Source organism: Oreochromis aureus, linkage group 3, assembly GCF_013358895.1.
Source record: "Oreochromis aureus strain Israel breed Guangdong linkage group 3, ZZ_aureus, whole genome shotgun sequence".
NCBI lineage: Eukaryota > Metazoa > Chordata > Actinopteri > Cichliformes > Cichlidae > Oreochromis > Oreochromis aureus.
This window is the reverse complement of record NC_052944.1, coordinates 33,022,499-33,050,479: the sequence shown is the minus strand read 5'-3', so window position 1 is coordinate 33,050,479 and position 27,981 is coordinate 33,022,499. Positions and strand designations below refer to the sequence as shown.

The following is a 27,981-nucleotide window of genomic DNA, read 5'->3' as shown; positions in this document are numbered from 1 at the left end:
AAAAAAGTTAGCGTTCGTCCTCCAGCTTCACTGTGTTTATATTATGCTAACCATAGCTGTGTAGCTAGCCACCACGCAGCACATCAGTATATACCAGCTAGCCAAACTTCAGTAACCCTACAAACGTCACTGCTGTTTAGTTTTCTGTCTTCATTTATTTCTGAAGTGATAGCAGAGCTGTAGGTTTTAATTTTTTCTGTGGCAGTTAAGCTGCCGGGTTTTTGGCTTCACGACCCTCCTTCATGGTTCATGCACGTCGAAACTCAGTTTGCTCTTCATGGCGTTCCGGCTGATGACACGAAATACCATCATGTGGTGGCATAGCTGGATCCACTGTCCACCCCTGTGTGGTGACTCTCCTCCGGGATCCCCCCACCCAAGGGAAATACACCACTCTCAAGGCGCGGCTGCTGTGCTACGCCCTCTCTGATGCAGAGCGGCTGAGAAACTCGTCTCTCTCTCGGGCCTAAGTGATGGTACCACACTCGAGTTCATGGAGAGCATGCTGTTGTTGCTAGTAACGGATGACGGCGGATTCCTCTTCACTCACGTACTCCGACGACAGTTGCCGGTGCGAGCTGGCCTCGCCAACTCCCCGCTGCTGGCTGCGAAGGATTACCACTCACTTGCAGAAGAAGCGGATCACATTCTCCAGCGTCGTGCCACATTTGCAGGTTTAAGGTCCAGGGAAATGAGCCTGCCAGCGCTCCGTAGCGGCCGCTACCGCTGACGATAAGGAAAGGCTGCTCTTCATAGAGGACTCATGCTCTGGGACATGTTTTCTGGTTGACTCCAGCTCCCAGAAGAGCCTGGGGAGGTCTCGAGGTGGGTGTATCTTGTTGCTGTGTCATCTTAAATTGCCCATGTGATTTGGACACGCCAGCACGTCTGTCGACCCCAGAGGGTTGTCTGTGAAGGTTCTCAGTCATCCAGGTCATTGTAGTCTAAGGAGCTTAGAAAGAAAAGCGTCCGGACTTCTATAACTTTCCTTAAATGGTAAATGGTCATTTAAGGCTATGGATGTTTCACCTCTCATCCGAGAGGCTTCTTCAGTTCTAAGACCAACTGGTGGAGATTCCCAGATTTTAAGCCCTATGGGAGTTAGTGCTCCCAAGAGAGTCATGGACCCCCTATTAATCATCTATCTAATAACACGAGCCAAGATGTGAAAATGGTTGTGGGTCACAATCAGTCAAGGTTTCTAGTGAACCCACTGTGAAACCTAGCCCCACCCTATCATGTTATTCACTAAGGTCAAATGACCCAGGAAGTGAGTGGGTATCAAGGCGTCTGGGAAGGGATCTCAAAACTGGATTATAGATGGCAGACAGTTGGTGTCGTAAGCCCCGCCCTCTGTTCAAAGATGGTCGCTCACAGTGGACATAAATGGCTTCTTTTACTCCTCTTTCAAACCATCTGTCTTCTCTGTCCCAAATGTGAGCATTGGCATCCTCCAAAGAGTGACCTTTGTCCTTTAGATGCAGATGGACAGCCAAGTCTTGTCCCGTGGAGGTGGCTCTTCTATGTTGTGCAATGCGTTTATGAAGTGGCTGTTTGGTCTCTCCAATGTAGAGGTCTGAGCATTCCTCACTAGACTACACAGCATACACTACATTGTTAAATTTGTGTTTAGAAATTCTGTCTTTGGTATATAGTGTCTTTTGTCTGAGTGTGTGGCTGTGTCTGAAGTACACTGGGATATCGTGCTTGGAGAAGACTCTCCGGAGTCTTTCTGACAAATCTCCTACAAAGGGGATGACAATATTGCTGTGCTTGTCTTTCTGACAGTTGGTGTCTGATCTTCTTTTGTGTGCATCTTTGCTGATTTGATGAAACCCCATTTAGGTTAACCACATGCTTCCTTTGCGTGTGTGTTCCCTCTTTTTCCCTTCTGACTTAGAGGGAACATTTTCTGCCAGGTGTTGTAAGGTCCTGATTACTCCAAGTTTGTGTTCTAGAGGGTGGGGGGAGTCAGAGAGGAAGTACTAGTCCGTGTGTGTAGGCTTCTGGTAAACTTCAGTGTTGAGGTTTCCATACTCCTCAATGCACATGGCACACTCTAAAAATGGCAAACTGTTATCTTTTGTGTCTTCCCTGGTGAACTTTATCTTTTTATTCCCATAGGGTTAAAACAGCGTTTCTGTCGCTGCCACAGTATAACTCATTTTTACCCAGTAACCTGAAGGGTTCATCAAAGTGACCAATCACACTGGGACCCTGGCCTTCTTTGGGCTCCGCCTCCAAACTGTCAAAAGACTTCTACCCATGCGGATTGTTCAATTTACACACAAGGAATTTAATTGCACCCTTAAAAAGAAAGGATGTGTTAAAATTATGTTTTTTTTCTCATGCGGGACTTATGATATAAAGATCAGTCCATACTTGTGGGTTCTGAGGGTTATGTAGTGAAGTATAGATAGGAAAAAGGGCAGAAGAAAGTTGGCACCCTTGTCTTGTTCCCCTGTGAAGTGCAGTGCTTGAAGATGTTAACCCAATGATTGTGACTACAGTCTGTGGTGAGTTTTAGTGTTTTGATCCAAATTTTGTAATGCAGAAGTAATTTACAGCTGACACCATCAAAAACGTTTGCTGCATCCAGTGTAATAGGATTTTGAATTAAATTTTGGATGTAACAGGGAGCCACTGAAGGGAAGCCAAAACAGGAGAAATATGCTCTCTCTTTCTAGTCCCTGTCAGTACTCTTGCTGCAGCATTTTGCATTAACTGAAGGCTTTTCAGGAAGTTTTTAGGATATCCTGATAATAACGAATTACAGTCGTCCAGCCTAGAAGTAATAAATGCATGAACTGGTTTTTCATCATCACTCTGAGACAGGATATTTCTAATTTTAGAGATGTTGCGCTAATGGAAAGAAAGCAGTCTTACATATTTGTTTAATATGTGCGTTGAAGGACATGTCCTGGTCAAAAATGACTCCAAGGTTCCTCACAGCATTACTGGAGGCCAAGGTAATGCCATCCAGAGTAAGAATCTGGTTAGATACCATATTTCTAGATTCTAAGGGCTGAGTACAATAACCTCAGTTTTATCTGAATTTAGAAGCAGGAAATTAGAGGTCATCCAGGTCTTTATATATTTGAGACATTCCTGCAGTTTAACTAATTTGTGTGTGTTATCTGACTCATCTAGACATGTATACATTGGATAAGCATGTAACACCAACGTGCAGGCTTTAATGCTATAATGTCATGTTAACTGTTTCTGAATCACTTAATGATTTTGCACAAGTGTAATTTTAATGTATAATTGCAGACAGCAAAATATTAAAATGTAATCTTACTTCATTTTCTTAATGTCAGAAGCTCCGGTTAGACTAGCCTAATGACAGTCACTGGCTCTTTAAATCTCTTTTGGCACACCTATAAACAAATAAGTTTCAGTGTCTGCATAATTTCTTTGCATAGTGTGTAAATCAAAAGACCTTCAGATTTACCGGAGGTTTCAGAAGCAAAGCAAATCACTGAACCACATGAGGTACTTGTATATGTCTGAGTATAAATTATTTATAAATCAACCGTTAACTTTCTTTGCTTGTTGGTACTTGTTGCTGTACTGGTTGCAAAATATCCAAATGGTGTATGTGGTGTTGTATGCTGTAGTTGAGAAAACTGAGTATTAAGTTGCTGTTTTGCTTTTGTTTTCTAGACTACTTCTTCTGAACCATGGGTCATAAAACTCTAATTTGTGCAGGTAAATCCAAACAGTAAAAACAATTTTTTTTGTGAATTAATGATGAAAATAAAAAAAGAGTTAACTATGAAATAAATCAAAGCAAACTTTTTAAAAATTTTGCTGCAAATTTAGTCTTATAAACTCATTAAAGAGGGAAAAAAACCCCATAAGATTTCATAAATGAAATTAATTTTTTTGTTTTTTTGGTTATTTAACTGAGAAGAAAAAAATGTTTTCGTGGTAAAGGAGCTGAAAAACTGCATCGAATACCACTAGTGAAAATATTATGACTGAAAGCTTTTTTAAACTAACAATGATATGGGTCTATAAACATGTTGTAAAACCTAGAAACATCTTTTCAGGGTTGGAACAGGTCATTTCTTGCCTGCGTGACAGCTGGTCACAGAGATTTTTATATTCAGTGACTCATTTGTATGGCTTTACATGCAAGTCCACAGTATCATAGAAACTCAATAACAATGGTAAAGTTTAGCTTGGTGATACAATGTAATACGCTACCAAACTTTTGAAACAAACAATGAGCTTGGTCTATAAACACTGAAATTTTGCAAACTTAGATGCATGTTTTCAGAGTTTTAAGAAGCAATTTCTGTCATGAGTGACAGCCAGTCAGAGAGATCTTTTCATCCAGTGACTCATTTGCATCATTTTACATACAATGCCCACAGTGTCATTGAAACTCCACAAGATTAATAGAGTTTAACTGTGTTATGACCGAGTACAGTGCAATCTAAGGAGTTTGGAAAGAGTCTGGACTTCTTTAAGTTTCTTGACGATGTTTCATCTCTCATCTGAGAAGCTTCTTCCATTCTGAGAAGAATTGGTGGAGTGTCCCAGATTTTAAGCCCTATTGGAAGTGGACCCACTATTGATCATCAGCCAAATCACACGAGCCAAGATGTGAAAACGGTATTTAGAGAACTCTAAACACCGCCCCCCCCCATTAAAAAGACATGCCAAGAGACAAAATGTGATATGATTCTCTGCATTTATAACAAATCTAACACCAAGGTTTTTGCAAGCCTAAATAAAAAAACAGTATAAAACAATTTATAGGAAATGTTAAACTTGCTCAGTTAATTGGTGGCATCGACATCAAAGGGCAGTTACTGTGTTTAATCGTTATAGAAAGGTAATTGATTTAGCCACACTGCACAAATGGGGAAAAAAGAAGAAGAAGAAAAAAAGGATGGTAAATTATTATATCAAAGTTAGGATTTTTGTAACTTTCCATTTTACAATAAGTTAGATATGAACAATTCTTTTTATTATTCATGTTTACTACCTACTGGATCATTGAATAATGAATTACTGAGGAATTTAGTTAGGTGATTCAAAGACTATATGTCAAGATATGTGTACAATTTTAAATTAATTTATTATCATACATGTGTAAAACAATAGTTACTCTTTTTACTCTTTCTGTAACTTCATAGAAAATAACAAAAAAGATGATATATTTTCAGTATGGATATATCATCAATTGAATATGGCAATATTCAGTAGATGAGTGCTAGTCATTCTTCTTTGGGTTGCAGGAATTTTCATAATGCATTTGATGACCACCACCAGAACTGCACTGCTTTCAGCAGGGTCCAATATAACAGGTAAACAAGCATGCACTGCAGTAGCTCAGTCAGTGTTTTGTTTAGTTTTTTCCATCCATCCATCCATCCATCCATCCATTTTCTTCTGTTTATCCGGGGCCGGGTTGTGGGGGCAGCAGCCCAAGCAGAGAAGCCCAGACCTCCCTCTCCCCAACCACCTCCTCCAGCTTTTCCGGGGGAACACCCAGGCGTTCCCAGGCAAGCCGAGAGATATAATCTCTCCAGCGTATCCTGGGTCTGCCCCGGGGCCGCCTCCCTGTGGGACATGCCCGGAACACCTCACTACTCACAGCTCATGACCATAGGTGAGGGTAGGGAGGTAAATCGACCGGTAAATTGAGAGCTTCATCTTTACACTCAGCCCTCTCTTCTTCAGTGTCCGGATCACTGAGGCCACAGCACCAATACCTCTGTCGATCTCCCACTCCCTTCTCCCGTCACTTGTGAACAAGACCCAGAGGTACTTAAACTCCTCCACTTGGGACAGGAACTCGTCCCTGACCCGGAGTGGGCACTGGCGGAGCACCCACCAGGAACAAGTCTGGCCTGTTGCTGGCGATGCGGACAAAGCTCTTGCAATGGTTGTGTAAGGACTGAATGGCCCGTAGCAATAGGCCAGACACCCATTACTCCCGGAGCACCCGCCACAGCATCCTCCGAGGGACACGGTCGAATGTCTTCTCCAAGTCCACAAAACACATTTAGACTGGTTGGGCAAACTCCCATGCACCCTCAAGTATCCTTGAGAGGATGAAGAGCTGATCCAGTGTTCCACGACCAGAACAAAAACTGCATTGTTCCTCCTGTATTCGACTAACTAACTCCGCGAATCGCTATCTTATTTCGGTGGAGAGGTTTGTGTTTTCCAGGGATCCCAGGGGACATGTTGTCTGGGGGTTTTTGCCCCCCCGGTAGGGTCCCCTATGGTAAATTGGTCCTGGGTGAGGGACCAGACAAAGAGCGATTCAGAAGTCCCCTATAACAAGACCATTGATGGAACAGTTCACAATGCCTGGGATAGGGTTACTGGGGCCCCACCCCAGAGACAGGCCCGTGGAGGGTGCCTGAGGGTGAGCTTCTGGTGGCCAGGCCTTAGTCCATGGGGCCTGGCCGGGCCCATCACCCGCAGGAGGCACTGTAGGGGTCGGGTGCATTTTGAGCCGGGCGGTGGCCAGGAGTGGAGGTCCTGGCGGACCGATCCCCAGCTACCAACACTGGCAATTAGGACATGGAATGTCACCTCTCTGGTGCGGAAGGAGCCTGAGTTAGTGCGTGAGTTTGAGAGGTACCGGCTAGATATAGTTGGGCTCACCTCAACGCATGGCTTGGGCTCTGGTACCAGCAAATGGTGGACACCAGAGGTGAGAGGAGCCACCAAGCTGAAGAAAGAGTCCTATCAGGCTTGGTTAGCCTGTGGGACTCCGGAGGTAGCTGATAGGTACCGACAGGCCAAGTGGAATGTGGCGTGGGCAGTGGCTGAAGCAAAAACTGGGGTGTGGGAGGAGTTTGGAGAGGCCATGGAAAAAGACTTTTGGACTGCCTCAAAGAGATTCTGGCAAACAGTCAGGCAACTCAGGAGGGGAAAGCGGTGTTCTACCTGCACTGTGTATGTTGCAGGTGGAGCGCTGCTTACTTCGACTGAGAAAATTTTTGGGCGCTGGAAGGAATACTTTGAGGACCTCCTTAATCCCACTGACACATCTTCCGTGGAGAAAGCAGAGTCTGGGGATGAAGGGGATGCCCCGCCAATCTCTGGGGGCGAGGTCACTGAAGTAGTTAAGCAACTCCTTGGTTGCAGAGCCCCTGCGGTGGATGAGTTCCGCCCCAAGTTCCTTAATGCTCTGGATGTTGTAGGGCTGTCTTGGTTGACACTCTACAATGTTTCATGGAAATCAGGGGCAGTACCCCAGGATTGGCAGACCGGGTTGGTGGTTCCCATCTTTAAAGGGAACCCCAGCTATTAAGACATGTTTGCGCTAAAATATGTACTGTGCTTTCAATAACACATATGTGGTATTAAAATACGCCAAATGTTTTGCTTTTAAGCACATTTTACATAAAACCGATTTACCAGTCGGCCGCCATTGTGATTTACTTCTCAATGCACTCTGGGTAGTGATGTCATATGGTTGCACAGTTAGCAGCGCACTGGAAATGGCTTCTGTTCAACCTTTCCAGTTTGAACCAGAGCAACCTGAGAGAGAGAATGAAAATAGTCAACCAGCACTTAGTTTAGATGAAGATGAAAACAATCCGTCACACGAGGACGAGAATGAGGGAAAATTACTGGTGTCTATGCGGCTACTGCTTGCCAATGGCAACGGCGACTGAGAAGGTTTGTTGTAAAGCACCAAAACTTTTTGAAGCCGTATGTCTTAATCCAGATGTTCTTTGGACAGCCCTTGTTAGCCTCCAAGACCAGTATCCAGTCTTTAAGTGATAACATGATGAATCCTGTTTCCGGGCCCTAAGTATTCTCATTTAATAAGACTGTTGTGTTTTTAACATGTTTTAATGCTTTGTGTCTTGTATCTACAAGCCCCTAAAAACAGTCAGTGATCACTGTCGGCTTCTCAAGGTTTTTCTTACTGCTAATAATTTTAAAGCTCAGTTTTTAAACTCATGTGACTACACCCCAGCCCATGCAGCAGTATGGTAATGAGTAACCTTGTATTGCGGATGGATTATCTCGGTGGTTCTCCTGACTGACGTTTCGTCCGTTTACAGCATCCTGCCATGCGATTGCATTTGCCCCTAAAGTGGGGACCCTCACATGAACTTTTATCGAGTGGAAAAAGTCGTTAGCGTTTGTCCTCCAGCTTTACTGTTTATGTTATGCTAACATAGCTTGTCGCGCTACCGATCATGTAGCATAATTTCCAGGTTTTTTTTTCAAGCCAAGAGGACACGATTGGATTTCGAGCCATAGCTGAACTGAATTCTTGGCCAGCATTTATTGCAGATCTGTTTCTGACTGAATATTCCTGAGACCTACTGGATTGACGTGTTTATCAGATTTACCAACCAATGAATATTTTAAAGTTGCAGACTTTCATCTCTTAAAACCAGCTTGTTTCTTAAATTCCTTATTTCATGTTTCTTGATTTCACGAGACAGATAATTCATTGGAACAAACTCACTGAAAAAATATATTTTAGAATAAAACAGTTATGAGATGGGAAACAAAATATATTTTTGGTCGGTAGGTTTAACTTGAGTAATCAGATGTGTATTTATGCATAAGAAAGTTGATACTCTTTGGTGATGCAGTTTGTCGGTTTTTCATTGAAGAAAGAAAGGCTAATCTGCTTTTTTTGTTTTTAGTGCTTCAGCAGTATCACTTCATCAATAAATCCCTGACCTGGTATGAGGCTCAGAGCTTCTGCAGATTAAAGTACACCGACTTGGCCACCATAAATAACATGGATGATGAAAACCAGCTGATCAACACACTGGGCAGTAACGTGACATCGTCATGGATTGGACTTTACAATGGACAGACCAACAGGTGGCTGTGGTCTGATGGCAGCGGCATAGCGAGCTTCACCCAGTGGAGCCCTGGTGAACCAAGCAACTCTGGAGGGGTTGAGGCATGCGGATTGATGTATGATAACGGCCTCTGGAATGACGCTCAGTGTGGATTAGCCCTGGCTTATGTGTGTTATGAAAGTGAGTAAATGACACAGTGATTTTTAAAGCAAATGTAAACTGATGCAATTACATACAGCGATTAAGATGAACTAAAACCTTCAGGATTTTGATATGAATTATTTAATGGTGAAGATAAATATAATTTTTACATTTCTTATATCTAAAACAAAGAAAGAAAAATCGTTAGCTGGGTAGCACACAAAATGATAGCCCAGGTGTGATTCTTTTAAATGTGTGCACATATATGAATCAATGCACAATTACAATGGTTTAAGGCATTTTTTTTATATTAGTTTTTTGTCACTAGCCACACTATGGCCCTCCTAATTGTAAATCTGGCTCTAAATATCTTAACCTGATTTCTACTTTTCTTGGAAGAAAAAAGATGTCTAACTTCCTTTTATTCCTCTCTCCTTGTATGTTTTTAGTTCAGCAGGATGGCAGCAAGAAGTATGTGGTTTACACACAGGGACAAACCTGGCAGAACAGTCAAGATCTGTGCAGGCAGAAGCACACTGACCTGGCATGTGTGCAGACAGTACAGGAGAATTTAGCGATTGCTGCAGTTACAAACGTAGTGTGGTTCGGTCTGTTTAAAGATTCCTGGTACTGGTCAGATGGAACAAAGACCTCCTTCAGGTACTGGAAAAGAGGCGGAAGTTATAGTGGAAACTGCGTTTCAGTGGAAGGAACACAGCAGGGACGCTGGATACCAGCTGACTGTAACAAGAAAGCAACATTCATCTGTCAAGGAGGTAAGTTCCTGAAATACAAAAGTAATAAATCAGTTCTTGGAAAAAATGTGATGTCAAAACTTGGATAGAAAAATAATAATATTCATAATAAGTATCGCAATCAACACAACGTTCAGATGAACCAAAACAACTTTCTTCTTCCTTTCCTAGATGTAAGAGCATGCATCAAGACAGTCTAAATAATGGCTGAGATTATATTTCTGTGTTTGTATTCTGCAGGGCTCAAGCTAAAGAAGACGGTCATAAAGATGAAGGTGCAGTCTGATGTGGATCTCACTGACTCTACTACTTCCAGTCTAATCCTACAGAAGGTACAAACATAGCTTCAAGGGTCCACCAGGGGAAACTGGTTATACTGCAAGAGTTCATAAAATTACAGTAAACAGAACATCAAACAAAAACTACCTACAGAAAAAAAATAATACCAGTATGCAAAAAGTCTTGAGTAGAGTCAAAAATATTATAAGAGTAATATTTTCAATGAAGCACATCAGAAGCACTCTGTTATTTATGACCTCATGAACTCATCCCTGAGATCTTGCTGTCTAGCAAGACTGTCAATTCTATTTTTATACATTAATACATTATGTTCTGTGTGCATTTGTTTTTGAAAGTGATAGAAATTAAATCTAAATATTTAAATTCAACGCTTAAGTATCTCCTCAAAGTCCAACTGATGATTTAAAAATGGTTTAGTTATTATAGTTATCTGAATGTTACACAGACAGGTATAAAGCTGTGTGCTACATCTGCAGAGTATGTCAAACAATTCTTTTCTTTGATCGTGTTTTTCTTTTAGTTGGAGACAATCCTGAGTGAACAAGGGCTGACTGATGTCCAACTTAAATATGAACGTGTATTTCAACCTCAGCTGAAGACCACTGAGAACGCGGGTACGAGAGGCCTCCCTACAGGGAGCATATATCATGCTAACCTTAATATGAAACATACCAATCATTTTGTGCTAAGTAATTTAGTAAAAGAACAAACAAACAATCAGTGAAAAGGTTTTTTTCCTCTCTTTACAGGATGCTGAGTGCAGAAGTGCCAATGTCGTTTTACAGCAACATTAGTGGTTATAGTGGTTTGTAGAGCTGATGGATGGAAACAGATTGTTGCTTGCCTCAGTAAATTTATTGACCCTATACTTGTGTAGTTCATAACAGCTGATGTATATTCTAACCTACGTTATTAAGTAAATTAAACTTTTACTTACTTTAAGAGTGTAATTAAAACACTAGAGCTTGTCCTCATTTCCCCCCTGAGGTTTTTGCTCATAATATTGTAACTATGGGTGGGAAGAAGAACCTATGCAATATAACATTAAACATTGTAATAATATGAACTCAAAATCTAAGTGCTAAGAAAAGATGCAAATCACTTTCAAGTTTCTAAAATTGTGCATTACAGTGCTTTGGACATGGCATCTAAGTGCTTTATTTTGAAAAGACTTTCAATTTTAAAAAAAATTGTGTGAAGAAAATTTTTTCTGCTTCTTTCAGTCAGTAGAGAAAAACAAACATATTTATAGCTGCAACCAGACTGCTCCATTACTTTGGTAGTGACTCTTATGTTTTCATTTGGCCACCATATTGTTACGTGACAGCCATCTCTCCTAATCCATGTTTATGGAGGCATGTGTTCTGTTGAACCTTCTTATCCAGTGTTTTTCTGTTGTATTTATTCCCCCATGCCTCACAGCACAGGTCTGAGAGAGATCATTTTTAAAACTAACAGTCTGAGATCTCCCAGACAGGTAGAATCTCAGCCATGATAAAACCTTTCCTATAACTCTGGTAAGATGTTCTAGTCTATTCCAAAAAAATACAGTCATCCGCAGTGACTTCATGTGTCTGGCCCGTCGGTGTGTGGGAGCTGAGTCTTCAGTCCTGCTGAGAATACATGCAGGAAGAGGTGGAACTTTATTTTTATGGGTACACCATCGGCCAATCACATGCAAAGACTGAGATCACACCATTATGTGAAAGAAGGAAGAAGGGCAGACGTTCTGAAGACGGTGGTACAGGCCAGGTATGCAGAGAGACGGGGAGCCACATTTAAATGCAAGCGTGTCAGAAAAAGTAACACATACAATGAGCAGCATCTGACTGCATTTCACTGATATTGGAGACTGCAAAGCTGAATGCAGGATTTATAAAATTAGGAGATGGATAATGTGATACGCATTTTTATTTTTTCCATTGTGGAGGATAAAAGGTTTCAACCCTTTCCAGGCCTTAAACCTCATGCGTTCTCCCTATTAGCAGTAAATGCATAAAAACAAGGCTTTTATGAAAACACTGAATAAAAAATTTCTTCTTGAAAAAGACTAAATGTACAGTTCAATATTGAATATTACATAAAATAAACTATATGCAAAGTGTCTTTAAATGGCAGAGATGCAGAAATGTGTGCATGTAGCACAGAGTCATTGCTCGTGTCTGAGTGCATAAATGAGTCACTGGCCTGAACGTGGCTTGAAGATATTTATAATTCTTACCCAATTTGATCTGCTGCTCACCACAAACAAGCAAAAGCAGAAATTTTGGACTTACTTATATTTTCACAAGTTTTACACTTTTTCCTACTGATAAAAACCTCCCTTATGATCATTCATACTACACAAAGTAATTAAGAAATAAACAATTAACTTGCAGAACCAAAATGTTCCTGGTATTTGAGGCAAGAGGGAGTATGTTATGTTATGTGAAGGTGCAGCCAGAGCTCTGTTCTTGTCGTGTAAAATAAAATAAAGGACTTCACATTTAAAACTTTAACTTGTGATCTCCTCATAAAAATCTACCTAACATGTCTCTGCAGCAGCAGGAGACAATAAACATGTGACAGTATGTTGTGTAAAAGGAAGGAAGCAAAAACTTATAAAAAGTGTTTGTGGTCTTCACAGCTCTTTGGTATCTGCTGTGCTGCTGCTTCACTCTCTCTCTTTACAGAAAGTTGTAGAAGTTTTCAGACGTGTCACTGCTGGATGTGAGGATGGGAGCCACTTTGCTCTGTGAGCTGGGCCTATTCTGTGAGTACATCACTGACTTCTATTGTTTGATTCATACTGATCCATAAACACGTTTGATAAGAAGAACAGAGCATCAGTCATTTGTACCATTTCAGGTCATGTGATCAGAGGGCTCTCATATTTTGTTATCAACATGGTTGTTTGTAGACTGGATTAGATTTTAGTGCACTGACTCAGATCAGAGTGGAGCTGGTTTAGTTTATCTAACAAAGGATTGTTTAGTTTGATAATGTCTGAAGTTTCTGTCTTTATTGTAGTGCTCTGTACGCTCCTCTGCACTGGACACGCTCAAGGTGACTGAACAGTTTTCACTTTATTTTATTTATTTCTTTTTATTCATTTAGTAAAGATTCATCTCAACCTACTGCATCAGTTTTAAGCACTTTCTGGTTTTGCTCATTTTTGCAACACATTTATAATTTTTATGAACATGTTGTTGCTTCTTGACTAAATAAAATGTTTCAATGTGTCAGATTGTTAACTTTGTGATTGTGTTGGATTCTAGATGCTGTGCTAACTATTGAACCCAACTGGTCCATTTTTTTCATTGGAGAGTTCATTGTCTTCAAATGTGACATGAATGAAGGAAAAGACACTGACTGGAAATATATAATCAAGAAGGATGGTCAAGACTTTATCAGCTACAGTGATTACAAAAACCACAGATTAAAATGTACAATTACAGGTCACAGTGGTGAATATCAGTGCTCTGGTCACAGGATGAGCAACAGTTATACAAAGAACAGTAATACTGTCTTTATAACTGTATTAGGTAAGTCCGCAGTGACCGACAGCATAAATTTATGATCCTGTACATTTAAATGTTGTCACATGAGAGGTAATGAGCGGACCCAAACTCTTCCAAATAAAGACAGTGAGTTTATTTACAGTGATAAATAGTGACAAAATAATGTGCAAATCCCGGTGTTGTGCCAAAAAGTGATTGTTTTTCAAGTATCTTTATAACTCTGTGTTATTGTGCTTACATTATAACCAATCCGGTCCTTTATGTCCACTTTGTCAGGCAGGACAATGGAAAAACAGTTATATTCTGTTTATTTAGAGATCTATAGCCTGCCTCTGTCACCATGTTGAGAAAGAGAGCCGAAAAACAAACAGCAGAAAATACTATGAAGAAGAATTTTGAAGATTTTCCTGCAAGTAGCAGGTTTTGTGACATTAACACATGCTTTTTAAAAAAATGTATCGATCTGTTTTTCTTTAATTTTCATAACTGCAGATAAACCCAGGGCCACAATGACAGTAGGAACAACAATCATACCAGTAGGGGGCAGTGTGACCCTGACCTGCTCTGTGCAGAGCTCTGATGGATGGAAATATGAGTGGTTCAGACGAACCCAAACAACCTCTGAAGTTCAAATCAAAGATCAAGAAAACAGAGATATCAGAGTATCTCAAGGAGGAATCTACAGCTGCAGAGGAACAAGAGGAAACCGAGTTTACTACACTGATATAAGTGATGATGTCACCATTGAAATAACCTGTGAGTTGAGGAATTTAGTGTGAAATATATATTCACTCATGATTATCAAATGATGTTAACGTTCCTCTGTTGATTTCATGTTTCTATTTGTATCTCAACTGTTAATATGTGTAAACAGTTTCCAATAAAGTTGTTGTAAAACAACAACCCAACTGGCCTCAGATATTCAGAGGTGAGACGATCACTCTGACATGTGAGGTGCAGGAAGGAGGTGAAACCACTGAGTGGGAGTATGAATGGAGAGGACCCAGGACACACACACAGTGGACACACAACAATGATTGGACATTCAGAGTTTCTGAGTTCAGCAGAGGAGACTACATGTGTAAGAGTCGACGCAGAGATGACTCATATTCTTCAACAGAGTGGAGTGAAGCCTTCACATTGTCAGTATCAAGTAAGTCATGTTTGTTTTGTGAGCTCAGGATGAATTCAATGGTCTACAAAGCACGTTACATTGTTACATGTTACATTGTTACATTGTGACAAAGAGCTGCAGCTGATAGTAGCCTCATTGTTGGCAGTTTGTCACCACTTTGTCTCCTGAACTTTCAGCTGGTATAGGGACAGCAATGCTGACCTGCTGCTCCATAACCTGAGTACAATAATGATATAAAAAATGATAAAAAATGTTTTTTGTAAGTAGGGAGGCAGATTTGGTTTGTGTGTGCATGTGTGTGTATACATGTTTAGACATCTTTGTAAGGACAAAAAATTGGCATGCTACTATATTTGTGGGGACCAAGAGTCCATAGTGGGGACAAAATGCTCGTCCCTGCAAGTTTGAAGGCATTTTTAGGACTCAAAATGTGGTTTTAGTGTCAGGGTTACAATTAGGTTATGGTTAGGTTTAGGCTAAGGTTCAGGATTAGGCCTTCATTTTTCAATTAGATGTCCTCACTAAGATATGAAAACGAGTGTGTGTGTGTTCCTGTCTAGCTATCATTGTGAGGACCGAAATCTGCATTCTACTATACTTGTGAGGACCAACAGTCATTTGTGAGGACACACACCGGTCCTGAGGCTGAAAATGTGGTTTTAGTGTCAGGGTTACAATTAGATTATGGTTAGGTTTAGGTTTAGGCTAAGGGTCAAGGTTAGGCATTCATTTTTAATGGTTATGGTTAGGGTAAGGGGTTAGGGAAAACATTATGTCAATGAAGGTCCTCACTAAGATAGCTGAACGAGGGTATGTGTTTGTGTGTCTTGTGTAAATGTTGATACTAAGGTAAAAAAAAGTGTAATGGGATCTGCAGGAAGTTACAGCGGGAAGAGCGGGATTTTTTTTTTTCCTCTTACAGGAAAGGATGCAAGTGTTGATTTCTTCTCATGATGCAGGATGAAGTTGTCTAGCCAAAGTAACCTGTCGCAGTCTGTAAATGAAAAGAAGCATCAAAATGAAACTACGTAAAATGCATTACAGCCCTGTATTAGAGGAATGAGTGTGTGAGAGGGAATGACATCAGTGTTAACACAGTTTGGGCCATTGCACTATGTTGCATATACTCACACTGTTACAATTTGGTAATTGGAGGAGGAAGACCAGAAGAAAAATGCAAAATGAAGGCACATAACATCAGGGTAGTGTAATCCTGGCCTGTGTGTGGTGTAATATCTATTTTCTTTCTGTCTTTGTTTAAACTCAACAGCAGATCACCCAAAGGCCCAAATAATTATTGATGTGAGAGACATTCCAGTAGGGGGCAGTGTAACCCTTAGCTGCTCAGTGAACTCATCATCATCTGGATGGAAATACTACTGGTACAGAGATGAGAACTCCTCTGAACCTCTGACCACACAAGATGCAGTTCAGATGCAGTTGCAGATGCAGCTCCCTTCAGATGGACAAATCAGTGTCTCACAGGAAGGACTCTACAGGTGCAGAGGAGGAAGAGGAAACCCAGTTTATTACACAGAGGACAGTGATCCACTCATCATTGATAAAAATGGTAAGCTTTTCATCACTGAGTGTCATAGAAAGACAAAATGTAGAAACGTTTTATATTTTCAGTTTTATGCCTGGATCAGTGATTCACAGTTTTTGAGATTATTGCAACACATTTGGCCTCAAATATACAGACTAGTCAAGATAATAATCAGATATGAGATCCTGGAGAAGACACTGAGCAGGAGTGTGAAGGGAGAACTAGCAAACGTCCAAAGAAAAATGAATTCATAAAGTTAAAAATGTTTTTTTTAACTCCATGACAGTGACGACAGGTGTAGAGACAGAATGAAAAGTTCTCTACAGTCTTCAACAAACTGGAGTGACATACTTCAGTTTGATATCACACAGGCCAATCTTTATGTTACATTCAGAATCTAGTTCTAGTCCGACTTCTTATCCACTACATTATATTACTGTAAAATGCCATTGTCCTTGTGAACAGAAGCATTTTTAAAGCTGTTATTTTAGTGTTTATAAGCACAGTGTAAGTACAGTGTCAGCTTATTTTTGTTCTTTGCAAAACTGACACTAATTTTCTGAGGTTAAGTTTCTAGCTGGTAGCAGTTAATGTTTCTTTTTTACAACAGATGTGCTCGATCCTGAAAGCTCTTCATTTGTTGTTCTGATGATCTTTAGACTGATGCTCATTATCATGTTCTTCCTGTTCTTGTTGTATTGCTGCACAAATTCAAAAGGTAAGAGTTGTTTTTCTTCTGATATTAAATATTTTACTCTTTAAATACAGTACTGTGCACAGGTCATGAGCCATCCCTCATTTCTTAATATTTTATAATAATAATAATAATAATGATAATAATAATAATGATGGATTGCATTTATATAGCGCTTTTCGGGACCCTCAAAGCGCTTTACAATTCCACTATTCATTCACTCTCACATTCACACACTGGTGAAGACAAGCTATAGTTGTAGCCACAGCTGCCCTGGGGCAGACTGACAGAAGTGAGGCTGCCACATCGTGCCATCAGCCCCTCTGGCCATCACCAGTAGGCGGTAGGTGATTTTGCTAAGAAAATTTGAAAAAGTTGCAGTGATCTACTGAAACATGTAAACATAAATGGAAATCTAGCAAATAAAATAAAAACAATGTGGATAAATAACAACTTAGAAGTCAGATGTTTTCCAAATGTTATTTCATGGTGGATCAAACTCTGATGGTACTTTTCTCTGTTCATAATTCATCAATTTTAACAGGATCTCTAACAATGTCAAATTTGTATTCATCGTGTCATCAGAGCCATTCCCACTGATTTTTAGCCTAGTTCTTTTGACATTTTGTGTACCTCAGCCTTTTCTTTGTTTGTCTTCCTTAATTAATTCTTCGCAGCCACTGAGACCATTTCTGATGAGGCTTCATTGAACAGTAAAAGATTCAGCTGAAGGTTCAGATGCATCATCAGGTGCTGTGTCAGGTCTTTGTTGCATATAAAGAGATGAGGGGTGGCTCAAGACTTTTGCACCACACAGATGTAGTATGTGGCCCAAAAGTGGAAACAGCAATGTATAATACATAACCATGTAAAAGCAAAGGCCTTTTTAAAAGTTTGTAATAAAGGTTTTGCGGATGACCAGAGGGTCAGCCAGGATGAAAACCAGCAGCCAGTGTACTCCTCTTTTCTTCACGGTTAGTCTTTCATCAAGTTTAAAATATTCTGATGCTTTTTGTAAGACAACTGTACTGATTACATCTGCTGCAGCTTTGACACTGATGAATTAAACAAAGTCAAGTCAATAACATTTATTTTAAATGTGTTTAAGTTAGTATCACAGACATCAGGTGACTGACTTTCTCTGACCTGCAGGTGATCATTGTGTCTATGAGTCAGAGTTTGTGATACACTTTTATTAATTTAAAGTAGTTGTAGAAGCTTTGTGGTTATCAATAAAATCAGTGTTAACATTATTTTTTCAGGTTGACCAGAAGTTAATTATCCCTTCTGGGATTCAGCTCAAAGTCATTAACAAAAAAACGTGAGTACACAAAATAAGTGATAATAAACATGAAAATAATAATTATGATCACTAATAATGACAGAGGGTGTTTATTTTTAAATAGATTCTTTTGATCATCTCAACAGCACAACGTGGTGACCCAGAGGAGAGCTCTGACTACAGTAATGTAAATCCAAATTCAGCTAGTTTATCTTCTTTTTATTAAATTAACTTAACAAAATCAGGAGACTTTGAGTGAAAAGGAGAATATTTTTCATTCAAAGCAATGATCCTGATAGCCTGAGCTTATATCACTCATTGTGTTTTGTTAGATCTCTTTTTTTGTACTTTTTATGTGCTGTAAATCTGTTTCAGACTCAGAGATCATTGTACAGATGTTCAGTGTTGCTCATGAATCCAGTGAAAGATGGCATTCATTCATTTGTGCTCATTTTTAAAGCAAAGAACTGAATGTAGCTTTGCTCTTCCACTCTAGTAAGTGGGTGTGATGTAGGTGCAGCGGGTACTTCTTGAGTTGAGCGAGTGATTCTTTCAGTTAAAATTGGCTGAGCTATGAGATGTAACAGTAGTCGGAGCCTCTCCTCATGACTGAAGAGTCACTTTAATTCTTAACCATCGGACCTTTGTCACTTCCCATCCCCATATTTCCCTTCTAACTGACAGCAGTTAGGAGGTGAGTGATTGTTAGGAGGAGGATCTACTATCTCTGAGAGGCTATTAAAAGAAATCAACACGGACTTTGTAAAGTTCGTATTAACTAAAGCTGTGTGGACTAAAATCTGCTTTTTAAAAATAAATTTTCTTACTAAAAGATTTTATTGATTAAATATTTAAAATTAGTTTGTCTAAAAGAAAACAAATACGTTAAACATATCGTGTAGTGTTCCATGTCAGATATCACCTTGTAAAATTCATATGTGTCTGCAGTACTTTGAATCTGTTGAGGAAATATTTAATTGAATACCAGGAGGATAAGTAATGAACCTTTTTTTAAAGACTTTTATTGTAATCATAATCATAACAATCACATTATACTGTTTTAGCAAGTACTGAGTTATGACATCATAGCTGAACATCTAAAATATATTAAATATTTTGTTTAATATATAACATATTTAAATAACAATATCAGTAGATATGTTACTGTTATTAATAATTAAATCATCATCACTTGCTGCACAGGGTTATTTTTACACTTTCTGAAATGTTTATTAATTATATTTTCATGCATGGCTTGTGTCAGTGTTTGTTTTCATTCCAAATGTTTGTGATTTGCTTCCTTACTTTGTACAAAGTAGTTTCTTAGAAACTTAGACTACTATTCATGCTCTGTATAATCAGTTATTTTTTCCTTTCATTGTTTAAACTTTTGTATTAAATTTTGATTGTGTAACACTTCATTCAGCATGATGATGTTGGAAAGATGTGTTCTATTTGATAATGTGGCTTTATATTCAGTTTTTGTGTTGTATGAGGGCAACAATGAATCATTTTACTGTATTCATCTGAAGGTCAAAATAATACTCACTTCTATTGTTACTTCTGTTGTTTGTACTAACAACCAGAGATGGGCAGTAACACGTAACTGTAATCTGATTACTTTTTTCAAGTAAGGAGTAAAGTATTGCAAATATTACTATTACAAATAATACTATTGCAAATAAAGTAATTAGATTACTGTTACTTTCCTGTAAACAAGCTGCGTTACATCGTTACTAAATTGTGATTTTGTTTGTGAGAGTGTCTCATGACAATGATGTAAGCACGTGTGACCTCTGTGGTAACAGACGTGCAGATCAACAATGGATAGAGTGCGTGGAAGTACTGACCTTACTTTGAGTTTGATTCCTTAAAAAGTGAAAACAACATTAGTGTCCGCTGTTCAGTCTGCGTGGGAACTTCAAATCTGAGCAAGCACCCAGCACACTGCCATGGGAATGTGAAATTCACAGAGAAACCCCCGGATCCCACGCTGACATGACCGCTGAGGCACCGGCAATGCTCCACCTGCACCACTCCTGCTAAACAGATTTAAGAGCAACAGGACTTAGTGCCACTGAATCTTTGATTTTATTTATTTTTTTGCTGTGTTTTACTTGCATCTATTTGAAGGAGTGAGTATAAACACAAAAAATTATTTTATATGCAGAAAATAGGTTTAAATGTTAAAGAAATTTCTTCAAATCAAAGTACAGTTGCATATAATTACATTTTTGTTTGATGCAATGTGCATAAAATTAAAAGATTAAAACTAATAAAACAAGTTTTAAAAAGAGACTTTTCCATTTGATTGAGTTTTATATGATGGATTATGCAGAAAAAATAGAATTGGGCTGAAAGGTCTATTGCTTCATGTCATATTCAGGTTGTGCATCATATTTTTAAAAAGTAATTAAGTAATAAAGTAACTAATTACATTTGAAAATAGTCAGTAAAGTAATGGGATTACTATTTGGAGAAGTACTTGAGTCCTATTCCCTGTGTGTCGGCCTGCTGGCTGTGACAGATTCAGCAATACAGCGGCTCTGCTCGCTCTCCATTCCCGCAAAACTATAACCTCTGAACTTTGATTAGAGGAAGATCCAATACCAGCAAAACTTCGCGGTGAAGCTCCCCTCTTAATCGCTTTGAGATGTGTCTCCAGCCCCGCAGAGCTTCCTGGAAATTCGACCCATCACGGCGCCTAACTCCGAGGACACACCGCCGTTCCCACGCTCCGGTGAGATCTCCCGAAGACACCTTCCCATTGAGGATTTCAGACTGGACTGTAGCCCGTCTGCAGCAAGTTTTAAAAGAGATAGGCATTTGCTTTCACCGACAACAAGGCAGAGTTCTTTCAATTTTTTTTTGTTTTATTTTGTTAACCGACAACTCGCAGTCTCACCCACCAGCCAGCAACTGCCGCATCCAGCCACGACATCCCGCGCTCCCTCCTCAGCAGCTCATCCACCTCAGTTTCTCTCTACAATACTTCAGCTAACATCCCTACAACCGGGTATCCAACAACACATCCCTCCAACCCAAAGTTTTTTCTTCCTCCTGCTGGGAAGCTTCAAACAGCACATGGCCAAGCTTTTTAGCCCAGGTGCCTTCTTTTCAAACTAACACTGTTCAGTTTTTGCTGGCCTCAGTAATTCCTCCTCCCAATCCACCAGCTCCAAAACCTTCTCCAGTATCCACTCACCTTTGCCAACAAATCATTGCTGGTAAATATATAGATCTAGCAGAGCTCATTCTTCCTCCACTCAAACAGCCCGGGTTTCATGCTCCGACCACTTTTTCCCCTCAGGGTTTCAATGCTACGTTTAAAACGATTGGTAATTTCGTCTTTTACACTTCCCCAGCAGTCATAGTCTGACCAGAGTCATGCTTGCTTACTCAAGTTGTCTGCTGCTAATTGCAGTATATTACCTTTGTGAAAAATTTTAATAGTCTGGTTCAAAAGTTTTGCGCTGTGAAAGGAACACTCAAAATACAGGTACACATCCTGTGAATAAGTGTCCAGCCTGCAGTATTTCTTTCTTTCTTTTCTTTATTGGAAGGCCCGAGGAGCCCGTCCAGTCTCAAGCCACGTCGGCTGGAGGGCCCGAGGAGCCCAGCCAGCCTGAAGTTTCATCAGCTGGGGGTTTGGGAGAACCCAGCCACCTTCAAGTGTCGTCAGCTGGAGGGCCAGAGTCGCCCGTCCAGCTTCAAGTGTCGTCAGCTGGAGGGCCAGAGTCGCCCGTCCAGCCTCAAGCCACGTCTGCTGGAGGGCCCGAGGAGCCCGTCCAGCCTCATGCCACGTCTGCTGGGGGCCCTGGAGGACCCAGCCAGCACATCCTCATGTCAGCTGACGGTCCGGGGAAGTCTGTTCAGCCGTCACCTGCTGAACTATCCCCCGCGACTTCTGCATCATCTCCTGCAGCATCATCTCCTGCAGCATCCATATCACCGCCCGCAGCCGTCCCGCTGCCGTCAGGTTCCGCAGCCGTCCCGCTGCCGTCAGGTCCGGCCTCCGTGTCTTCATCCATGCCTGGTCCGGCTTCTGCTCCGCCTTCGTCTGGCCCAGCCTCCGTGTCTTCGTCCACGCCTGGCCCAGCCTCCGTGTCTTCGTCCACGCCTGGCCCAGCTTCAGCTTCGCCTTTGCCTGGTCCTGCCACGTCTGGTCCTGCCTCGTCCAGGTCTGGGCCTGCCTCGTCTGGTCCTGCGGTTGCCACACCGCCATGGCACCCAGCTTGTCTTGTTCCGCCTCGTCTCTGCCGGCCGCTTTCCAGGCCTCTAAGTTGGCATCATGGCCGTCGAGGACGGCCTCCGGACAGAGTTCGTCACCACCGCTGGCATCGCGGCCGACCTCTGGACCTGCGCAGTGGCCGCCACTGCCTTCCAAGTGGTCGGCCTCCTGATTGGTTTTGCCGGCGCTGCCGCTGCTGCCGTGTGCACGGTCGGCCTCCAGAAGTGTTTGCCCGGTGCTGCCGCTGCTGCCGTGTGCACGGTCGGCCTCCAGAAGTGTTTGCCCGTCGCCGCTGCTGCCGTGTGCACGGTCGGCCCCCTGAACTGTTTGCCCGTTGCACGGCCGGCCCCCTGAACTGTTTTGGCTCTCGTGTTGTCGACCTCCAGGTCGACCTCCTGACCTGTTCATGGACTCTTGTTGAGCTCTAGATTGGTTTTGGTTTTGATCTGTTTTCCTGTGTTCTTGAACTGTTTTCATGTTTTTGGACTCTTGTGCTCCTTGTTTTTTGTTTCGGACCCTCCGTCCTTGACCCCCTCCGCCCGCCCTGGTCTGGTGCTCTGTTTTGTTGTTTGTTTGGGGCTGTCGGGAGCCCGCCCCTTGGGGTACTGTCACGGTTCTGGGTCAGTTTGGACCCAGTATTTTGAGTTTATTATATTTTGGTTTACTTTTGTATTATGGATTGTTCTTTATGTTTCTCTGCCACTTTGTGTTTCAGTTATCTTGGTGTTTTGGATTGTTTTCTCATTTTGTGGTGATGGTGATGATTATTGTTATTGGAGTTCCATGTTTCTGTTTATTGGTATTTAGGATTTGTGTTCTCATGTTTTGTGTGGGTTTAGTTCCATGTGTCATTTTCTGTCTCTCAGTGTCAGGTTTGCGTCTTGGTGTAGTGTTCTCGTTTCCTGTTTTATTGTGAAGGTCCGCGTCTCATGTGAGTGTGCTCAGTTTTACCCCTGTCTTGTCTTGTTGATTACTCCCAGCTGTGTTCCCCACCTGTGTGTAATCTCCCTGTGTTTCTGTGTGTATTTAAGTCGCGTCTTCTGTGTTTGTAGTTGCTGGTCGGTCTGCGTATCCACCCTGCTTCATCTGTGTGTCTCCCTGTTGTCCGTCGCCTGCTACCTCCGCTCATCCTCCTTCATGTTCAGGTCCTGGTTTGTGTCAGTAGTTTAGTTGTTCTCAGTTTAGATAAGTTTCGGTCCCGTTTGCTGTTTTGTCCATTTCATTTTGTGTTTAATAAACCACCCTCTCACCTTCATTCTTGCCTGCGATTGGATCCTCCTTTATTATTTTCCACACGGCTCATCTCACTCGCCGTGACAAATAGTATGATTTTTAAAATATGTATCATGTAGATGTCTTAAGAGTAATAACATATGGATTTCATAATTTTAAAATGCAGTCTAGTCTGAAAGAAGAGTAAAAGAGGCCATCTACATCTACTGTGAACCATCAGCTACAATTACATTCTAGTATTACAAGTAGTAATACAACTTAAACATATTGGTGGACTAACTTTTAGAGAAACATAAAAAAATATTAATACTATTAACTTCTTTAAAATCCTAAACAAATTCAAACTTGCATACCCAGTTATTTAAAAAAATCATTACGGATATCTGCTGTAGAATAGCTCCACCCTGGGATAAGAAAAATAGTTCAGTTAAAATTTAGTTCATTTGGATGTTTGGGAAGAGGAGGGAAGTTTTGGGATCCAATAAAAAACCAAAGTCAGTTTGCAATGTAAATATTGTCTTCAAGTGGAAAACAGGGGGAGTGATTCATATCTTACTTTCAGGCTTTTGATGTGTTCCTCTGTCTTATAGTTGACAAAAGCTATTTTTTGTAGTGGCACAAATAATTTGTGTGGCATCTTATTTGATGCAGAACAACCGATTGCTTGACCATTATGACCATATAATAGTTTTAAATGATCATGTTAAAATGCCTGGCAGCATTTTTAGGTAAGTACAGTGGCTTGCAAAAGTTTTCGGCCCCCTTGAACTTTTCCACATTTTGTCACATTACAGCCACAAACATGAATCAATTTTATTGGAATTCCAGGTGAAAGACCAACACAAAGTGGTGTACACGTGAGAAGTGGAACGAAAATCATACATGATTCCAAACATTTTTTACAAATAACTGAAAAGTGGGGTGTGCGTAATTATTCAGCCCCCTGAGTCAATACTTTGTAGAACCACCTTTTGCTGCAATTACAGCTGCCAGTCTTTTAGGGTATGTCTCCACCAGCTTTGCACATCTAGAGACTGAAATCCTTGCCCATTCTTCTTTGCAAAACAGCTCCAGCTCAGTCAGATTAGATGGACAGCGTTTGTGAACAGCAGTTTTCAGATCTTGCCACAGATTCTGGATTGGATTTAGATCTGGACTTTGACTGGGCCATTCTAACACATGGATATGTTTTGTTTTAAACCATTCCATTGTTGCCCTGGCTTTATGTTTAGGGTCGTTGTCCTGCTGGAAGGTGAACCTCCACCCCAGTCTCAAGTCTTTTGCAGACTCCAAGAGGTTTTCTTCCAAGATTGCCCTGTATTTGGCTCCATCCATCTTCCCATCAACTCTGACCAGCTTCCTGTCCCTGCTGAAGAGAAGCACCCCAGAGCATGATGCTGCCACCACCATATTTGACAGTGGGGATGGTGTGTTCAGAGTGATGTGCAGTGTTAGTTTTCCGCCACACATAGCGTTTTGCATTTTGGCCAAAAGTTCCATTTTGGTCTCATCTGACCAGAGCACCTTCTTCCACATGTTTGCTGTGTCCCCACATGGCTTGTGGCAAACTGCAAACGGGGCTTTATGGTTTTCTGTTAACAATGGCTTTCTTCTTGCGACTCTTCCATAAAGACCAACTTTGTGCAGTGCACGACTAATAGTTGTCCTATGGACAGATTCCCCACCTGAGTTGTAGATCTCTGCAGCTCGTCCAGAGTCACCATGGGCCTCTTGGCTGCATTTCTGATCAGCGCTCTCCTTGTTCGGCCTGTGAGTTTAGGTGGACGGCCTTGTCTTGGTAGGTTTACAGTTGTGCCATACTCCTTCCATTTCTGAATGATCTCTTGAACAGTGCTCCGTGGGATGTTCAAGGCTTGGGAAATCTTTTTGTAGCCTAAGCCTGCTTTAAATTTCTCAATAACTTTATCTCTGACCTGTCTGGTGTGTTCTTTGGACTTCATGGTGTTGTTGCTCCCAATATTCTCTGAGACAACCTGTGAGGCCGTCACAGGGCAGTTGTGGAGCTGTTTTGCAAAGAAGAATGTGCAAGGATTTCAGTCTCTAGATGTGCAAAGCTGGTAGAGACATACCCTAAAAGACTGGCAGTTGTAATTGCAGCAAAAGGTGGTTCTACAAAGTATTGACTCAGGGGGGTGAATAATTACGCACACCCCACTTTTCAGTTATTTATTTGTAATAAATGTTTGGAATCATGTATGATTTTTGTTCCACTTCTCACGTGTACACCACTTTGTATTGGTCTTTCACCTGGAATTCCAATAAAATTGATTCATGTTTGTGGCTGTAATGTGACAAAATGTGGAAAAGTTCAAGGGGGCCGAATACTTTTGCAAGCCACTGTATGTAAGGTAAGCCATTTTAGGAAAAATGCTTTAATGGATTAAAAAATCCATCTTCAACATCAGTTGTCCAAAATATCCACTAACTCTCCTATGTACATGTCTTGCTTCTCTAACTTTGTCTTAAAAATGCTCAACCCTAGCCATCCGTCTGATACACTCACTCACTTTATAACATGTTATAAAAGATATGACAAATGCAGTATCCAGTGCAAGTTGAGTTTGCATCATCTAAGACTTGCATCATCAGACAAGTGTGAGAATAACTTTAGATATCTAAAAAAACAAAACAACAAAGAAAACATATACATATATGTTTTTTTGATTTAGATATTGGATCAAAGGTCAAAAAGCAAAACAAGAACTGATGTGGGGGACTGCATGGAAAGAAATATCAAAGAAAAACACTGGATAAGAAGGTTCAGCATTCAAAAAGTTATTTTATTGTAGACAGACCACACGCCTCCATAAACATGATTAGGAGAGGTGGCTGTCTCAATTCACTAGCAAGGTAATAGAGCAGTCTGGCTACAACTATAAATATTTTTTTTTGACTGACTGGAAGAAGCAAACTTTTTATTATACATTTTTTTTAAAGCTGATCTTTGAAAAATGTGTCTTCCACTGCTTTGGACATTGCCGTTTAAGTGCTTTATTTTGCAAAGTTTGAAAGTGATTTGAATTTGAATTCAAATTAATGCAATATTTAATATTATATTACATAATAACTATTTCCCATCTATAGTTACAATATTATGACCAAAAATCTTAAGTGGGAAATTGGAGACAAGATCCAGTGTTTGTAAGAAGTTTACTCTGCTTAATAACGTAGGTTAGAATATACATCAGCTGTTATGAACTACACAAGTATAGGGTCAATAAATTTACTGAGGAAAGCAACAATCTTTAAATAATCTGTTTCCATCCATCAGCTCTACAAACCACTATAACCACTAATGTTGCAGTAAAACGACATTGGCACTTCTGCACTCAGCATCCTGTGAAGAGAGGAAATAAAACCTTTTCACTGATTGTTTATTTGTTCTTTTACTAAATTACTTAGCACAAAATGATTGGTATGTTTCATATTAAGGTTAGCATGATATATGCTCCCTGTAGGGAGGCCTCTCGTACCCGTGTTCTCAGTGGTCTTCAACTGAGGTTGAAATACACGTTCATATTTAAGTTGGACATCAGTCAGCCCTTGTTCACTCAGGATTGTCTCCAACTAAAAGAAAAACACGATCAAAGAAAAGAATTGTTTGACATACTCTCCAGATGTAGCACACAGCTTTATACCTGTCTGTGTAACATTCAGATAACTATAATAACTAAACCATTTTTAAATCATCAGTTGGACTTTGAGGAGATACTTAAGCGTTGAATTTAAATATTTAGTAACAGTCTCTATTGCTTTCAAAAACAAATGCACACAGAACATAATGTATGAATTTCTAAAAATAGAATACAATTCAGACAGGTCATAAATAACAGAGTGCTTCTGATGTGCTTAATGAAAAAAATATTACTCTTATTATATTTCTGACACTACTGAAGACGTTTTGCTTACTGGTATTATTTTTGTTGTTGGTAGTTTTGGTTCATTTTGTGTTTACTGTTATTTTATGAACTCTTGCTGGACAACCAGTTTCCCCTGGTAGAACAAAAATGAAATCATGACCCTTCAATCTACGTTTGTACCTTCTGTAGGATTAGACTGGAAGTAGTGGAGTCAGTGAGATCCACATCAGACTGCACCTTCATCATTATGACCATCTTCTTTAGCTTGAGACCTGCAGAATACAAACACAGAAATATAATGTGAGCCATTATTAAGACTGTCTTGATGCATGCTCTTACATCCAGGAAAGGAAGAAGAAAGCTGTTGTGTTGATTGCGATACTTATTATGAATATTATTATTTTTCTATCCAAGTTTTGACACCTAATTAAAAAAATCACATTTTTCTAGGAACTCATTTATTACTTTTGTAT

General features: G+C 40.5%; 2 protein-coding genes and 1 long non-coding RNA gene across 5 annotated transcripts; 2 read left to right on the top strand and 1 right to left on the bottom strand.

Moving 5' to 3' along the window:
• The first annotated feature begins 95 nt into the window (after positions 1-95).
• LOC116330637 (macrophage mannose receptor 1-like) lies at positions 96-11,297 on the top strand. Of its 3 annotated transcripts, none has more exons than XM_039609619.1 (8): positions 96-825; positions 3,667-3,711; positions 5,253-5,321; positions 8,646-8,990; positions 9,401-9,727; positions 9,947-10,038; positions 10,527-10,620; positions 10,756-11,297. In XM_039609619.1, the coding sequence occupies exons 2-8, from the start codon at positions 3,684-3,686 to the stop codon at positions 10,761-10,763; spliced, it is 963 nt and encodes a 320-aa protein (XP_039465553.1). In that variant the 5' UTR covers positions 96-825; positions 3,667-3,683; the 3' UTR covers positions 10,764-11,297. The 3 variants fall into 3 exon arrangements, with proteins under 3 accessions (XP_039465553.1, XP_031608891.2, XP_039465554.1); XM_039609620.1 differs by lacking the exon at positions 96-825 and adding an exon at positions 2,491-2,516; XM_031753031.2 differs by lacking the exon at positions 3,667-3,711.
• Positions 11,298-12,627: 1,330 nt separating this feature from the next.
• LOC120433633 lies at positions 12,628-14,285 on the top strand. Its single transcript, XM_039600203.1, has 4 exons — positions 12,628-12,758; positions 13,016-13,051; positions 13,264-13,530; positions 13,999-14,285. Exons 1-4 carry the CDS (start codon positions 12,722-12,724, stop codon positions 14,283-14,285), a joined length of 627 nt encoding a protein of 208 aa, XP_039456137.1. The 5' UTR covers positions 12,628-12,721.
• Positions 14,286-26,916: 12,631 nt separating this feature from the next.
• On the bottom strand, positions 26,917-27,778 carry LOC120438220. The gene is made up of 3 exons (XR_005611732.1): positions 27,689-27,778; positions 27,122-27,215; positions 26,917-26,985 (listed from the first exon to the last, which is right to left on the bottom strand). It is a non-coding gene; the product is annotated as an uncharacterized LOC120438220 (long non-coding RNA).
• Positions 27,779-27,981: the final 203 nt, after the last annotated feature.

Coding starts and splice junctions, on each gene's coding strand:
- LOC116330637 (XM_039609619.1), top strand. CDS start 3,684: ATGGGTCATAAAACTCTAATTTGTGCAG. Junction 5,322..8,645: donor AGCAGGGTCCAATATAACAG/GTAAACAAGCAT, acceptor TTTTGTTTTTAG/TGCTTCAGCAGTATCACTTC. Junction 9,728..9,946: donor AACATTCATCTGTCAAGGAG/GTAAGTTCCTGA, acceptor TGTATTCTGCAG/GGCTCAAGCTAAAGAAGACG.
- LOC120433633 (XM_039600203.1), top strand. CDS start 12,722: ATGGGAGCCACTTTGCTCTGTGAGCTGGGCCTATTCT. Junction 12,759..13,015: donor CTGTGAGCTGGGCCTATTCT/GTGAGTACATCA, acceptor TCTTTATTGTAG/TGCTCTGTACGCTCCTCTGC. Junction 13,052..13,263: donor CTGCACTGGACACGCTCAAG/GTGACTGAACAG, acceptor GTTGGATTCTAG/ATGCTGTGCTAACTATTGAA.